The 16,200-nt window shown below is 36.6% G+C and overlaps 1 protein-coding gene across 1 annotated transcript in view; it reads right to left on the bottom strand.

The window, feature by feature from the left end:
- The window catches only part of CD247 (CD247 molecule), a 29,817-nt gene extending 17,302 nt beyond the window's left edge, over positions 1 to 12,515 (bottom strand). The window contains exon 1 of the mRNA XM_034413958.3: positions 12,356 to 12,515. Within this exon, the coding sequence (XP_034269849.1) occupies positions 12,356 to 12,413 (58 nt within the window). The 5' untranslated portion in view covers positions 12,414 to 12,515. The remainder of the gene's footprint in view (positions 1 to 12,355) is intronic.
- Positions 12,516 to 16,200: the final 3,685 nt, after the last annotated feature.

Below are 16,200 nucleotides of genomic sequence, written 5' to 3'. Positions count from 1 at the left end.
AAACAGCATAATTACAGAGGAATTATTGAGGCTGTCATTTGTACTTCTATAAGAGTACAGGTACAGACTACAACAGATAGTTAGGACTGCAGAAAAAACAACTTGAACCAGCCTGTCTTTCATAGAAGACCTGTATATTGCATGGGTCAAAAGGAGGCTGAGAAAATTACTATAGACATCTCATATCCTGGACACAAACAGTTTCAATTCCTCCCTTTGGCGCGCCGCTTTAGGGCACTACATGCCAAAACAACTAAACATAGGGCAGGTTTTTTTCCCTGATGCCATCACTCTGATGAACACTTAATCCTCACAGTTCTATCTTATGTCTAAGTATATTCACCTATGTCAGGGGTCTGCAACCTTATACACTCAAAGAGCCATGTGGACCCGTTTCCGACAGAAAAGAAAACACTGGGAGCCACAAAACCCTTCCCGTGCCTCACTATTTCTTGAGCAGCCGCAAAACTAGCATATATAGTTAAATTCAACATTCTGTTTTCTTCTGAAACTTTTCTTTTCTTGGATTTATCCATGGTTGGCCTACCGGGAGTTGAAAATCAATAAATGGTGATTGTGACACATATTTTGAGTGAAAGGGAGTCGCAGCAGAGGGGTGAAAGAGCCACATGCGGCTCCAGAGCTGCAGGTTGCTGACCCCTGACCTATGTTATGTGGCTGAAGTATTATTATTATCCTTCTCATCTTCCCTACTACCCCCTCTTATTAGTATCATTATGATTATTATTACTCTGTTGCTTTGCATGTACACTGAGAGCTTCTGCACCGGAGACACATTCCTTACGTGTCTAATCACATTTGGCCAAATAAAGTATTCCATTCCATTAAACCAGAAGATGTGGTTACATTAGACTTTCACTGCACATTTTTATTAGCACAATAGCTCTTAAACACTACTTTGAAATATTTTACAGCTATTAGAAGGATCAGACAGGTGAGAATTATACCTTTAATAGATGGTGAGTTTAACTTAACTAGCAAAAATATTGTAAAAGTTAATATTCAGTGATTCCATTATCTTGAACAAACACTGAGACCAAGCTTGGTGTAGTGGTGAAGGCATCTCAGGTTAAAAACCGGGAGACTGTGAATTCTAGTCCTGCTCTAAGTACAAAATAGATGGGTGACCTTCACCCAATCACTTTCTCTGAATCCTAGGTAGGAGGCAATGGCAAACCACTTCTTAAAAACCTTGCCAAGAAAACTGCCGGGAGTTGTCTAGGCAATCTCCAAAAACCAGACACAATTGAACTTATTACTCTATTGAAAGTTCATAATTATAGTACCAAGCTAGCTAGAAAATGTAAATGTTATTGTTATGCTGGAACAGATGTACACAATGTCCATGCAGCATACTTCTATTTGAATCCGGCTTTTACTAACTATATTTTTCTTTGTAGCACTTGATACTTTAAAGTACAACTCATTTCAAAATTAATAAAAAGACTTGGCATCTATCTCCTTATGGGAATTGAAGCAAAGGATTCATGCAGAACAATTAAAGACATAACACAGCTATGGGATGAGAGGGGTGCACTGCAAGTAATCATTACAAATGTTAACTCGTCTAAATAAAACCTTCACTTAACAGAGATCCGTAGTTTACTGAGTAGAATTCCCATTATTTTTGCTCTTTTCAATAGATTTCCAGCAGTCACTTCTGTCAATTGGTATTCTCTACCCCACCTCAATTCTAACACAATCAGTAAATGAAAACAACCTCCTGAGTGGACCAAACTGGTATGAAATAATAAACAGTCTAATCCTAGATTAACTAGGTATGTGTGGGTGGCTTCAGTTGAAATGACAATACTGTTTGTCATCCATTTTCTATAATAGAGTTTATTATAGAAACAAATATTTTCCACTGACTCTTGAGGAAAGTAGCCAGAGACACAAATACAGAACTCTCAGTAAACAAAGAAAGAAGCAAAGAAGAAGGGGGAAAATTGACCTTCTTATTGTAAAAACAGCACGTGGCCTGGGTAATTTTTTCTCACTGCTTAGTGTGCATATTACAAATCACTACAAAAATGTGAACTGCACCAACAAATATGGAAAACAACATGTGGAAACCAATTATAAGAAATACACAAGATTGTGAATTTCTATTTACAGTACCTACCTAAAAGTAAGCCCCATTGTCTACTTATTTATGCCCATAAGTAAGTATAAAAAGAGATATGGCTGCTTTAAAAAGCTACTGTGCTTGTAGTCCCGTGAGTTCCAAATGATTTTTTCTGCATCATTTTCAAAGCATGCAGAGTTTTGATGTATTTACTTGTATATATTTTACTACTTTTTATTTACAGTTATTACTTAAATAACTCTGGAATCTGCTTGAGAAAATATTGCATGAATAAAATAAATAAGTAACACCACTTATGGACACTGATACATGAATGATTATGTAATCATATATTTTTTTTCTGTGTAAATGCCAAATTTGTTCCAGAAGCTGCTCAAACCCCTGAACACAGATTTCAGGGGCAAAATTCTGCTACATATATAATGAAATTTAACAGCAAATATTGGAAACATGGTCTGGTTCATGGTTTCATTTCACCATACTCCAACCTTTTGCCATTATATATAATATTAGCAAAATTATGCATGCTAAGAACACTTAATCCTATAAATGTCTCTTTCGTGCAATTCTGATTGAATGCTTGATGAAAGCAAGGAAGAGCTAACCAGAAATTTATTATTCATTATTAATCCTTATTGTGTGAGAAATTACTACAATTATTACTACAATTTTCAATATATTTTCATGGTTTCTTACTGTAATAAATCAGACCCTTAAAATATTAGACTTGTAACCTTTCCAAGGAACTCCACTAGTTAAATTCAAATTGGCTTTGCAGGAATGTTTCTCTCCTATAAGAGATGCTTTAGACCTGTGATGGCAAACCTATTGCACGTGTGCCAGAAGTGACATGCAGAGCCATTTTTCCGGGCATGTGAGCTATTGCCCAACTCAGCTGCAGCTGTGCATGCACATGTGCCCTAGCTGGTGTTCGGAGTTGCATTCATGCAATTCAGGGGACCCAGCTGGTCTTTGCATTTGCACATGTGCACGAGAATACTGGTGCACAGCGTGCACATGCGCAGATGGTATTCACGTGTAGCATAGATGTTGTGATTGTGCACACAGTGCATGGTGGGGTGCATGCGCAGATGGTGTGGTTGCATGTGCAGTGCATGGTGGGGGCACATGCGAAAGCTGCTTCACATGCATAGATGCTGCTGTTGCATGCGCAGCGCATTGGGAGGAACCGCACTTTAGCACGGATGGCACACGTGCATGCAAAGTACGCAAAGCACGGACCTGTTCAGCACTTGGTGAGTAAAAGGTTTGCCACCACTGCTTTAGACCAAGCATGGCCCACAGGCTACATGAGGTCCTGGACAGTTAGTAATCAGTTTCCACAAGATCGTAATATAAATAGCCTTTTTAAAAAGAAGTTTGTTATTCATATACATTAACTATATTATATATTTTATATGCGGTCCGAGACAATTTCTCTTCATTCAATGCAGCCCAAGCAAGCCAAAGATTGGACACCCATGCTTTACAGCCTTATACTAAAGTTTTTTTGCAAAAAGAAAACAAATAAAGTTAACTTTATTCATATATTTATTTCAATTGCCTTTCGACTTTTATAACGTCTTGCATGAAATTTTATTACTTTAGATCAGGACTGTCAAACTTGCGGCCCGCGGGCCAGATGCATCATACACTGGCCACACCCATGCCCAGTTGAGCGAAGGGGGAAAAAGTCGTGATACATCATGTGACACCGTGCAACATGAGTTTGACACCCCTGTTTTAGATAGTATCTAAAGCTAAATTGCACATTTCTCTGTCAAGTTTCTATATCATTTGTTATTGGTCAATAACAATACAACTGAAAATTATTCATGAACATATTCATTAAATATCCTTTTCTTAATATATTTTATTTTCAAAGGATTGGAATGATTAGTGATTAGATGTAAGTAATTTAGCTTCATTTGAAAAGAAAGCAAAAATAAATTGAAATTAATGTTAATTAATATTTAGCAGTTTTTCTCTAAAATGCCTAGTATAATGAATATTCCAAGAAATGTTACACATAGCTTTCATCATCATGTTTAATCTCTTGTAATACATAGATCTGATGAAGGGATCTTGTCTATCAAAGCTGTGGTTTTGCTATACATGAAAAATACCAAGCAATTTAGAAACTTCTCATTTTTAAAGAACTATGAATGCAACCCATGAATGCAAAAATAGCCCTAATTCTCAGTTATAAAGGTAGCATGGTTTACCCCAGTGCTGAAAAGCCTGGGGTAAATGTTCCCAGTTCGAACCAGATCGCCCAATTCAGTAGCGATGGCAGCAGGTGGTTCGGAGAACCGGTAGCAAAAATCCCTGTGCCGTCCCCCCCACCATGCCCAGCTGAGCCGCACGATCATCAGAGGCTTTTTTTTTTTTTACTTTTAAAAGCATTTTTTCTACAACCTCTTCCGACGAAAAAATGCTTTTAAAAGAAAAAAAAAGCCTCTGATAATCGCGCGGCTCAGCTGGGATCGTCAGAGGCTTTTCAAAGCATTTTTTGCTTTGGTGGTAAAAAAATGCTTTAAAAAGTCTCTGACGATCCCAAATGAGTTGCCTGATCGTCAGAGAGGCATTTTTTGAAAAGCCTCTCTGATGATCCCAAATGAGTTGCCTGATCGGCAGAGGCTTTTCAAAGCATTAGAAAAAATGCTTTGAAAAGTTTTTTTTTTTTTTAAAGTTGGCCACCCCCACCCAGTCACATTACCTTCCCCCATCAAGCCACACCCACAGAACCAGTAGTAACAAATTTGACATTTCACCCCTGGCCTAGAGCCCTCAAAATGGGGAAGGTGGTTGGGAATTATAGTTCCATAACAAAATTAGAACCAGAGATTACTGCCATCCTGTTTTCAGCTGACCAGAGCATAATTATGCTATTAGTCACTGGTTTGAAAAATAGGAAAAAACAAGGCCAGATTTAATTTTCATTTATTACAAATAGATGCCATAGCATCATTCTATTTTAACCCTCAGATCAATAAAGAGAATCTAGATGATTCATAGATCACACTAAACCATGATGTTATACAATGTGGTGGGCGCTGGGCGATTCAGTCGGGGGAAATGGTGGGGCTCTTATAAGCCCCGCAAAAACCCCGATTGGCGAGCAGCTGCCGGCAGGTCTGCGGACCTACCCTGTCCTGTAGGGACAGGGGAAGAGAGAGGGACCCTTTGGATGGCCGAGAGGAATAGGCAAGTTCCTCGGGGCCGGAGGAAGGCCTCTGAGTCGGCGGCGGGGGAGCGGCAGTCATGGTGACTGCCTCGAAGCCCGGGCCAACCAGAGAAAGCACTGTGCTGGAGGAAGAATGGAAAGTGAGAGTGAGGTGTTCGGAAGCTGGGTAAGCAAGACCAAACCCAGGCGGGAACAGCGTTTAAACTGTGGATATTGATAAGTGTGCCCCAGCCTTAATCAGCGGCTATGGTGTATTGGGGCAAGAAGTTTTGTAAAAGGTTTACCCTTTTTAAAAGGGAAAGACCCACCAAAGGATTATGGATTGCTAATTTGGAATGATTGCTTTTTTGGAAAGTTATAAATTTTGAAAACTTTTCTTTTTTAAATGAGAATAGATTATTCTTGAAAGAGAGAAAAAGGGAAGAGGCGATAAACAGGACTTTTTTAAAACAAAGGGAAAAGACAAGCGGATAGCTTTGCAATACACAAAATGGAGACTGTGAAGAAGTGAAAGTGTAATTGCTTGCTAGCAGCCTGGAAGAGAAACTAAGTGTCTTGTTATTTTAACTGGATTACTCTGGCAACAAATAAAGATGTTATACAACGTGGTAAACCTAAATTAAATCATGTGTCCAAGTACTTAATACAGGTAGTCCTTGAGTTATTTCCATTGTTAAATGAGACATTTGTTAAGTGAGTTTGGCCCCACTTTATGACCTTTCTTGCCACAGTTGTTAAGTGAATCACTGCAGTTGATAAATTAGTAACCCGGTTGTTAAGTGAATCTGGTTTCCCCATTGACTTTGCTTGTTGGAAGGTTGTAAATCACATGATCATGGATGCTGCAACGGTCATAAGTGTGAAAAATGGTCATAAATCTTTTTTCAGTGCTGTTGTAACTTTGAATGGTCACTAAGTGAACTGTTCTAAATTGAGGACTACCTGTAAAACTAACTGATTTCCCAAAAACCAAGTTCATAAAATTTGCATTGATAAATAAATTTACTTAAAATAAGAATGATGGTTTTCATTGATTCCCTAACAAGATTAAGAGTGAAGTTGCAGCCTGGATCTATCTTTCAATTTTCATAATCCAGTAACAATATTAGTTTTAGCTATTGACTTTTTAATTTGTAAAATATTTGTCCAATAAATTATTGTTAAAAATGGGGATTTATTTCTTATTGTCGGTTACTTTATTTCTTATCTCTTGTTTTGTATCTCTTGTTCTGTATCTCAGTTGCTTATTTTGATTGCCTACCGCTAAACAACAAGACCAAAAACAATATTCTTTTACATCTTGGATGAATTGATATGGATTGATTGTTTAGTACATTTCTATTATTTGTTTATGACTGTTTTGTAATTATATTGCTGTGATTTGAAATTAATGCTGTACAAAACTGACCTCCTGTCAATTAGAAATAATTGAATTAATTTTTTTATTATGACCTTTGACCAATCAATAAAAACTGTAATGGTATACAATAGTTTATTTTTTAAAAGAAAATAGTAAGTGAGCAGCATACAGGGAATCCTTATTTAGCAACTATAATTGGGTTTAGACCTATATAGTTATGTAAAGCAGCCACTAAGTGAAAAATCATGTGGCTGTGACTGTGGTTATAATTTTACTTCAGTTTCTTTGCTTTATGACATCAGAAGGATTGATCTCAAAACAACCAGGTGAGCCCAAATGGTGGGGAGATTTTCTGGAACTCAACTCATGAAGAAGCTGGGAAAAAGGGGAAATCCTACAAGTCTTTTTCCACACTCCCACAGTCTTTGGAATGCTCAACCTGGCACTGGCTTAATTAGCAAGAAGAGAAATAATGTTTGTATTTACCTTCTTTGGAGAGGAAGGGATTACAACAGAGTAAGCAGGCACAGAATGGAGAATACATATCAAAGGAATGTGCTAACCCTAGGATTCTGATGACTATGAGCCACCAGCTACTTAAAAGGCAAAATAAAACCTTTAGTGTGAATCTTATTAGGGTCTTGTCAATTTCAGGCAGCAGCTGACAGCACAGTCTTGGAATCTACTGCTTTAATTAAGATCAGACAGCTGAACTTGTTAATTTGCAGTTAGCACTTTTTAGGGATGCATTTACACAGTGGAGAACAGCTGCTCAGAAACAGCTTGCTGGTTTAGGCAAACTCTGGTGTGGGGAGAGAAAAATGGGCCAAGACAATGCATGCTAACTGACACATAATTACAAAGGTAATAAATAGAGGTGTAAAGTTACTTTTTCATCACTACTGTGATTGCAAATGGTCTTTGTGGCAGTCATTAAATGAGGACTATCTGTAGTAAGATAATATGCCATAAGAATTTTACAGTATCTGTGTGCATTATCTATTTACCTTTTAAAACTGGAACATTTTTACAATCATTACAGATAAACTCTACTGAACATTGTAAGATTTTCTTAAACACTTCAAGGAGGTGAGGAGTTTCTTATATCAAAATGATTGGACCTTGAGTTTGATATAATGTATAGTAGTACCGTAGTATTCTATGGAATGTTACAAAGAAGAAAGAATTCTGAACAAAAAACCCTTTTATCACAATACTAATACCCAATATAATAGCTGACTTATATTTTAAATTGCAAAGCAAAATAATAGGTTTTGGAAAAAAAACAACATTTAATTAGAATTCTCTATAATGTTTAAAAATGTCAGAAGTCTTAAGATCAGCACAATTACGTACAACTTAAACATAATTATTGCTATATTACAATAATAAACAGCAGTCACCTTTTAAGGAGACTTATTTCTCCTAACTGATTGCACTTAACTACTGTTTGGTTGTGTCTTCAAACCAAATCCGCCCTGTAACATAGAAAGTGTTGGTCAACATGATCCAGCCTAATGTAAAATTCATGTGCCTTCCACACAATAAACTCTGCTTCTCTGGGATGTAAATTACCAATGTAATAACTGGACAAGCACTCAAGAACGCGGAGCTAATAATAATCACATTATGCCAGCTGTAATCCAAACACAACTAAAAGGGTATTAGGTTGGAGAAGGCTGTACATTCAAATACATTCAAATGCTGTTGCTAAAATTCAAATAAACTCCCATTTCAAAATCAGCAGTAAAATAGACATGTGTAAATCCAAACAGTCTCCATTTAGAAAATTGTCAAAAATGCTTTTAAATAAAGAAAACTAAAATCAATCTTAATATTATATGGAAAGAGGGTCAGAGAGACAGAAACTTAAAACATTAAAGATATTACTTTCTTTGGTTCATTTTAGCTTTTGAGAAATCTATATATTTAATTCATAATTGTTGGGCATTTAATTTTCCTCTTGGAATGTATTTTCTTGTGGCATGTGTTCTGTTATTTTAAGTTCAGAGAAGATATTAAATAAGGTAGAAATTTAGGTAATACAATGAATATTCAAAGAGAAATTGTAGATCCTATATCTTATAATCCTTAAGATTTAAGACAATTATTTTTAATTGGCTAATCTTCAGGACTGAATAAAGTCAACAAAATACAAAGAATGTTTCATTTCTAAGTACATATTTGAGTGGAGAAGAATCCAAAGTAGATCATGTTGATTGAAAATAAATTTAATGAGGCCCATTGTTTCTCCATTTTTTCTGAGGCATTAACGAATTCAGAAACTATCATGCTTTACTTGTGAGATATTTGTGTATAAGTAATGTACACTAAACTGCAATCCCTACGAAGTTTAATAAAGCTTACCGTATTTTTGTGTTGTCTTAAAGGACCATTTTTTTCCCCAGCATTTATTTTTAGATCTAGGCAAGGAACACAACTGAAGGATCACTTTTCTCAAAGAAAAATAAAGTTATGAGATTTCCAACAGATACCTAAACTTAATTGATCTTCTTGCGTGGCATGGATCAATTTTATAAAATTTAAATTTACGATATCCTTTACAAAAGCAGCCACTTTCACATGATCATGTGCAAAAGAGGTTATGGCAGCTTACATCTGGAATAAGTATTAGGTAGGAATTGCCTGAATTGTTCAAAATTAATTCAAATAATCAAAACACCTTTCAGTGTTTTCTCTATTTTTGTTCTCTAAATAAAAGCTTAAATAGAACATTGGTGGTAACAGGCAATCATATACTGTACATAAAGCAGAACATCTGCAGGTGGGTTAAGACAGTTACTAAAAGAAGGGCTAGGAAGACAGTTCAAAATTCCCTCTCTTCTTCTACTGCAGTCAAGTTACACAAAGATCCTGTTAGCAGAGAACAGCACACAAAAGTGTTAATCCTGATCTGCAGAAATGGCAATACAATGCAGAAAAGAGAAGGAGACTTCACCACACAGGACATGCAAGTTAAGATACATAGCCTTTTATAATAAATTATTAAATTAATCCCAAACTTTTTGAATAATAATCTCTATCTGTGTATCTGAGTCTCTCTCTCCTTCCCTCCCTCCCTCTCTTTCTCTCTCTCTCTCTCACACACACACAAGTACACGTACATCTCAAAGTACCTAAAGAATGTCATTTTCTTTTGGCATTTCAAAAAGCAAAATCACATAAATGTTACTCATCTTCCTTGCCAATAAAAATACAATACTATAATGAATAATTTCCTGTTTTGTATGGTATCCAAAATCAGCTGTTTGAAATAGCCATTTTGCTCCAATAGTACGACTAGTCCTATCAATTATATGTACACCACATACAAGACTGTCAATATTTTATGTTCATTTAGAAAATTCAGTCTTAATACAGCCTCCCTACGAAAGACATCTAGTTTCTTGCTGAAATAAAAGTAATTAATTATGCATACAGTACATCTAATATGCCTAATATTTCAGAAAGATTGATTGTAGATTAACACAATAAATATGACTTTATGCTGAAAAATACTTCATTTCCTTGCAATGATAGGGTACTTTTTTTTAACTAAGGAACATTATTGTGTTCATACATTAGTGAATTACATGGTGAAATAGCATACAACACTTATACAAAGAGCTACGTATGTCAACACTGTATTGTCTACAAAGCTTATTTTTTCTTATGATCAGGAACTACTTCCATAAAAAATATATAGCAATTTAATAGTCAATTATTATATATTAAGATCAATTTTAATAAGTGATATATTTAATATATATCACTTTTTCTTGATAATTGGTTAGCAATGAGGAGGAGACTTGGCAAAGTTGAAAGACACCATCTGAACTGAAGTTTACCGCACAACACTATGTTTATATTCTTCTCTCTGCAGCTATATCACTATAGACTGAAGGTGTATTTCAGTAGAACACATCTTTAAAGTCAAACATTCTATATTTTCTTTCCAAAAGGTTTGCATATGATATTGCTTTGATGTTTAGAGAGCCCAAGTATTTGAAAACCTATTTGCTGATTGTGAACAAAACTGTGCTAGGTAGATGCATCCAAAGCCTACCCTTTAAGACGCAATAGTTTTCAAGACTTGTCGATATAATTTTAATCAATAATCTTAGTAAGCAGGACTAATAACATTTAGTCTTAGAAAACTAGAAATTCAAAAGCTGATTTTTTTAATTGGAGAGCAATAATATCCAAATTATTACAATACATAGAAAGGCATAATGTATTGATGAAAATATATTTCATTTGTTCTTGCTATTATATTTTCTTCTTCAATTTTGAACTGATATGAGCCTTGGATTAAGTGGGCATTATGTTGCAATTCAGAAAATCATGAGAGAGAGAATGTACATTTGTGTTTTACTTACTGTATTGCCATGTAAAATGAACACTTAAAAATAGAAGCCTGTAAAGAAAACTAACTTGCACCGGTTCAAACTGTTGCAATGGTACCACTCAACATGTAACACATACAATAGGAATAATCTACCTACAATAGGTAAAAAGTTAACATGTTTTGTTTTCTTTGCTTTCAGGACATGCAAACAGGACACACTAATACAGAATGTAAGATGTTTGCATGCATCTTCTGAATAATGTTGATCATGAAAGTAAAGGAATAAAATCTGACCCCTTTAACTTCTGCTTGTTTTAAATGTTATCCAACTCTCTTATAAAGAAGATGAATAGTTAAAACTTAATAGTCTGGAAATGCAATTTAAATAAAAAATTCTGATTTATTTTTAAAACAAATTAATACATATATGATTTTTTATGTAATTTAACATGTTTTTAAAATTTGCAGCATAATTCTAGGCATACTTATTCAAAAAATCTATCAGGTCCACTGGGATTATTCAATATGTGTCCATTGGATTTCAACCATAGAAATGGTAAGGGTTTGAAATGTTGCAGCTCAGAAGTATGTAGTGTTTAAAAATGAGATTTATTATTTTTCCAAAGTTATTCTCACTATGTTCAGTACTTATAAGTCTGTATAATACTTAGTCTAAACCTGCAAAATATTACTTGTTCATTCTTTTTATTCATCCCTAATATAAGTATGTTGTTTTTTGTAAACATCAAATGCTACATTGATTAATATGTTGTATGCCTGTGACAACACCATCATAATCAACTGATTTCTACGAAGTGAAAGATGCATCTTTTGAGTAACCGTAAGGCCATATAACTCACAACGTGACATTTCCCTGATAAAATATAAGACATGACAGTGACAATTCTCATTGACAGACTATGGATAGTCTATCCCTCATGAATAATAGACACCACTAGTAAATTCTGCTGGAGCAGTGCACTATTAGTAGGTGGACAGCAATGCCAAAAGATACCCTTTTAGTCCAACATTGTTTGCAAATGGAAGCAGGCTCACATGATTTCCAGGCCAAAACCACAGGACATTAAAATGTTTTTTAATCCATCTGCCAGCCCAGCTTTTCATCAGGTGATAAAACTTTGTCTTTTGAAAAGCACTGATCCAAAGTGATGGAATTTGAACAAAATGCGTAGCTGATTTTTAAGAAGGAGACGCAACTACAAGTTTGCACAGAGATTTCCTTCCTGGTACAAGCAGAATATGACATGCAAGAGAAGCTTGCTCTTTCCTCCATTTCGGGGAAGAGAAATTTTTTAAATAGTTTCTTAGAATATGAAAAGCCTATCTTACCTGCAATTGGGAGCAAAGCCTGAAGGATGGCATTGATAAGTATTCTTTTCAGCTTCATTTCCCCCCCAAGGTTGTAAGCCAGTTGGGGATGAAGAAGAAGGCTGAAGACCACAATTGAACAGATAGCAGGACAAGGAACAGACAAGAGAAAAGGCTTTGTTCTTCTGACTGCCTCCACAGGAAGTGCAAAGCCCATTGAGATCTTTCAGAAACCACCTGCAGGCAATAAGGTTGAAATACACACTCTTTTGCTCTACCATCAGAAAATTCAATTAAAAATGGCTACAAACATGTATATCTGGAATGATCAGTGATTGTTAAACTTTGAACTCCAGCAAAAATGGTGTTTTACGCAATCTCCAAATTTTAGTGCAAAATATCTGCCTTAGCTTCATCCATGGTAGCTATCTGGCACTTTGATTCCAGCCTATAGCCATAGTCAGACTCCAAGATTTCCTTTGCCACATTTTCTTCCTACAGGATATCCTGGGGCACATCCCCCATGCCCTGGTTGAAAGTGTCAGTGTGGGCCTGTTCAGGCCCCGCCATCTTTGGACTCTTGTATGTTAGGAACAATCTTTTCAATTGTATGTGTACAAGCAGTATTAATACAGTTATCTAAAGTACTTTGTTGCTGGTGATTGTCTGGCTGCTCTTTCGTTTTCACTTGTTGCCACCTGGATATTGGGGGGGGGAGGGAATGATAATTTACTTATAAAAATAGAGTATATTAAATGTTATCATATAAACTTATTGTTAGCCTATTGGCTAACAAATTTCATCGATGCCATTGTGGACTCTGGCCTCATGACTGCTAACTGGACGATGAGCATAACAGTAACACTCTTATAGAATAAAGGTGATCCAGCAGATTGCCCAATTTTACAAATTTTGCACACACAATGAAAATTTTTGAGTGGATCATCAACCAGCATTTACATCATAAAAATCAGTACCAATCAATGTGGCTTTAGTCAAAGCCTCTAGTACTCCTGACTCCATCTTTGCAGTTCTCATGCTAATAGAGAAACACTAAGAAAAAGGGAAACCTTTATATTTGGCTTTCCTAGACCTTGAAAAGGCCTTTGACCATGTTCTGCATCAGCTAATTTGGTACATGCTACGTGACCATGGTATGCCTGAGTAACTCATTACATGGGTCCAGATGCTGCATGCAAATACCAGCTGTCACATGAGATGCACTGTTGGCCTTTCTGGCAGCTTTCCTGTGAAAATTGATGTTCATCAAGGTTCAACATTGTTATGGATATTATCACAACTATGGAACAATTGCCTTTGTCAATTTCCCTTTCACCACAACATCAAAAATACTGAATATTTAGAGACCAGCCTAAGGAGCACCACCACCATACAAGTCAGCAGTGAAGATCTAGTGAAGATCAACTCCTTCCATTACCTAGGATCCCATCTACAAAGTGATGGCAGCATCAAGAGTGAACAAAGCATGGTTCCGGTGGAAGATCACTAGTGTGCTCTATGATCAACATATACCAATCTGTCTAAAATCCAAGGTGTAGGAGACAACACTGCACCCAGCAACTCTATATAATGCTGAGTGCTGGCCAGTCACAAATGCATTGAGCACATTATATGCCATGTGCATAGTTCGTTGGTCATTAGGTGACCATGTCATCAATGATACAGTTTGGAAGCAAAAGACCACCGTTCCATTATCAGAGAAAATGCAGGAGAAACGCCTACAGTGGTACAGCTATGTTCTATGAGCATCATCCCACTCCATTGCCCACATACCTTCTGCTTTAATATAGATGTGAAAGGCCAAAGCAAAGATGACAAGATACAATAAATGCAGACATGAAAAATGCCCACTTAGACATGGATGCTGCGTTTGATTACACAAGATGGCACTTGTTGATCCAAAAAGTGAATTTGGCATCTGCAGGAAGAACACTAGGATGATAATAAGCCTATTGTTGCAACTGACTCCTAGCAAAAGGGAAGAGATCAGAAAATAGTTAATCATAAATTGATATGGACTGGAGTTCCTTTAAGAGTGGGAGTCCCAGGCAAGAGCCTGGTTAGTCTTTCCTAAAGCCACGATGACCAACCCCCATGCAGGATCCAGCTTTGGAAGGACTGAAGGCTAGAGAAGCTGAGCTCAGCCTTCTGATTTTCTCCCAAGTTGCATAAAGCCAAATGAACAATTCATTGAACAAGTGCAAAGAACACAAAATCTAGAGATAGAATCAACAGATATAAAAAAAAATCAAGCCTATTGATACACTTAACCAGTAAACACCCTTTGAAATAAAACATAGTAACCTGTGGGACAATTCCAGCTAAGATGTCGACCTAGAGCAGTGATGGCTAACCTTTTCTGGACAAAGTGCCCAAAGTGCATGTCCGAACCCCCAAAATGGAATGTGTGCTGTGTCCCCGCATGCGACCTGCCCCCTGCAAATGCGTGTGTGGGCCCTGTGCACGCCCCCCACCCTCCCACATGCATGCACAGCCCCCCATGCACGTGTGAGCTGCCTCCCCCACATGCACCCCACCCCTGTGCATGCGCAGCAGAGAGCCGAAGACCAGCTGGCCAGTGGGATGCACCCGCGCATGCGCAGCGGAACTGAACTGGGGTGATGGCTCATGTGCCATCAGAGAGGGTGCTGCGTGCCACTTCTGACATGCGTGCTATAGGTTCACCATCACGGACCTAGCGCTTGGAGAGATGTGGATCCAAGCTGTAAAAATTCTTCCTTCCCCTTTCTACAGAGAAGGTTCTAGGTGGTCTGCTTCCATCTTTTCTCTCCAGAGAGCAGATACCTAGGAGCAAGTTTTCTTTGTTCTGATTCCATTCTCTCTTATCCTTTTAATTACTATGTGAGCTTCTCTCAGTGTATGGAATTTCATACTTTCACAATTCTAACCATCAAGATCATATTACGGCAGGAGATTATGGATATTGATATTCAGGTTCAGAAGGGATCAAATTTGGAAAAGAGCTGATTATTTGCAGGACTGCAATACTACATGTATCTTTTATGCGGTTGTTAATTGTGGAACATGGTTGGGGGAAAACATACATGAAACTATGCAGTTGTATATGCTGATTTGATTTACTATAGTCATTTGAAATTGTCCTTAATCAGCACTTGGTAGAACAACATTAAGAGGTGACTAATACCAATAATTATGTTTCTGAAAATAAAAATACTTCTGAGTTTTTCTATGAGTATAAAATATATTAATTTCATATATGTGTTTGCCCATGTGCATAGATAAACACATACATAAAGAAACTTCCAGCATCAGAGGAGCACATTTCAGTTTCCATCCACACTTCAATAATACAACAGATTGGAATTTAAATGCTTATTATCTATATTTTAAAATTTGCAAAAACATTTAATTTTGTGTGTATTAATATTAGGATTTTAAACTTCTGGTCTAGATAATAACTATAAACCTACAAAGAGATTATTATGATAGGTTGCACAGTCAGTCAGATGTTTAGACTAAATTTGGCACTTTTTTCCACTATCAAGTCCTTCCCAAGGACCTGGATAGGCAGAAGTTGTTTGCTGGTGTTAAATATGTTGTTGGAGGACATAAGTGGTTCCATTTATTATTTATTTTATTAGTATTAGGCACCACCCAAACCAATTCTGGGTGATTCAGAATATATACCAGAAAATCAAGACAAAAACACAGTACAAAATACAGCAAAAACTAGCATCTGGCCACTTAAAAGAAAGACATCAAGTGAAGGGGCTCCATTCACCCTAACCTAAGACCTGTGTTTAGTCCATTTATTTCAAAGCATACTAGTCCTTACCATTGATTCTATGCTCTGTAGTTTGAAA

The sequence above is a fragment of the Pantherophis guttatus genome, chromosome 5 (genome assembly GCF_059756535.1).
Source record: "Pantherophis guttatus breed Tessera chromosome 5, ASM5975653v1, whole genome shotgun sequence".
NCBI classification, from domain to species: Eukaryota; Metazoa; Chordata; class Lepidosauria; order Squamata; family Colubridae; genus Pantherophis; species Pantherophis guttatus.
This window is presented reverse-complemented; position numbering and strand designations above follow the sequence as displayed.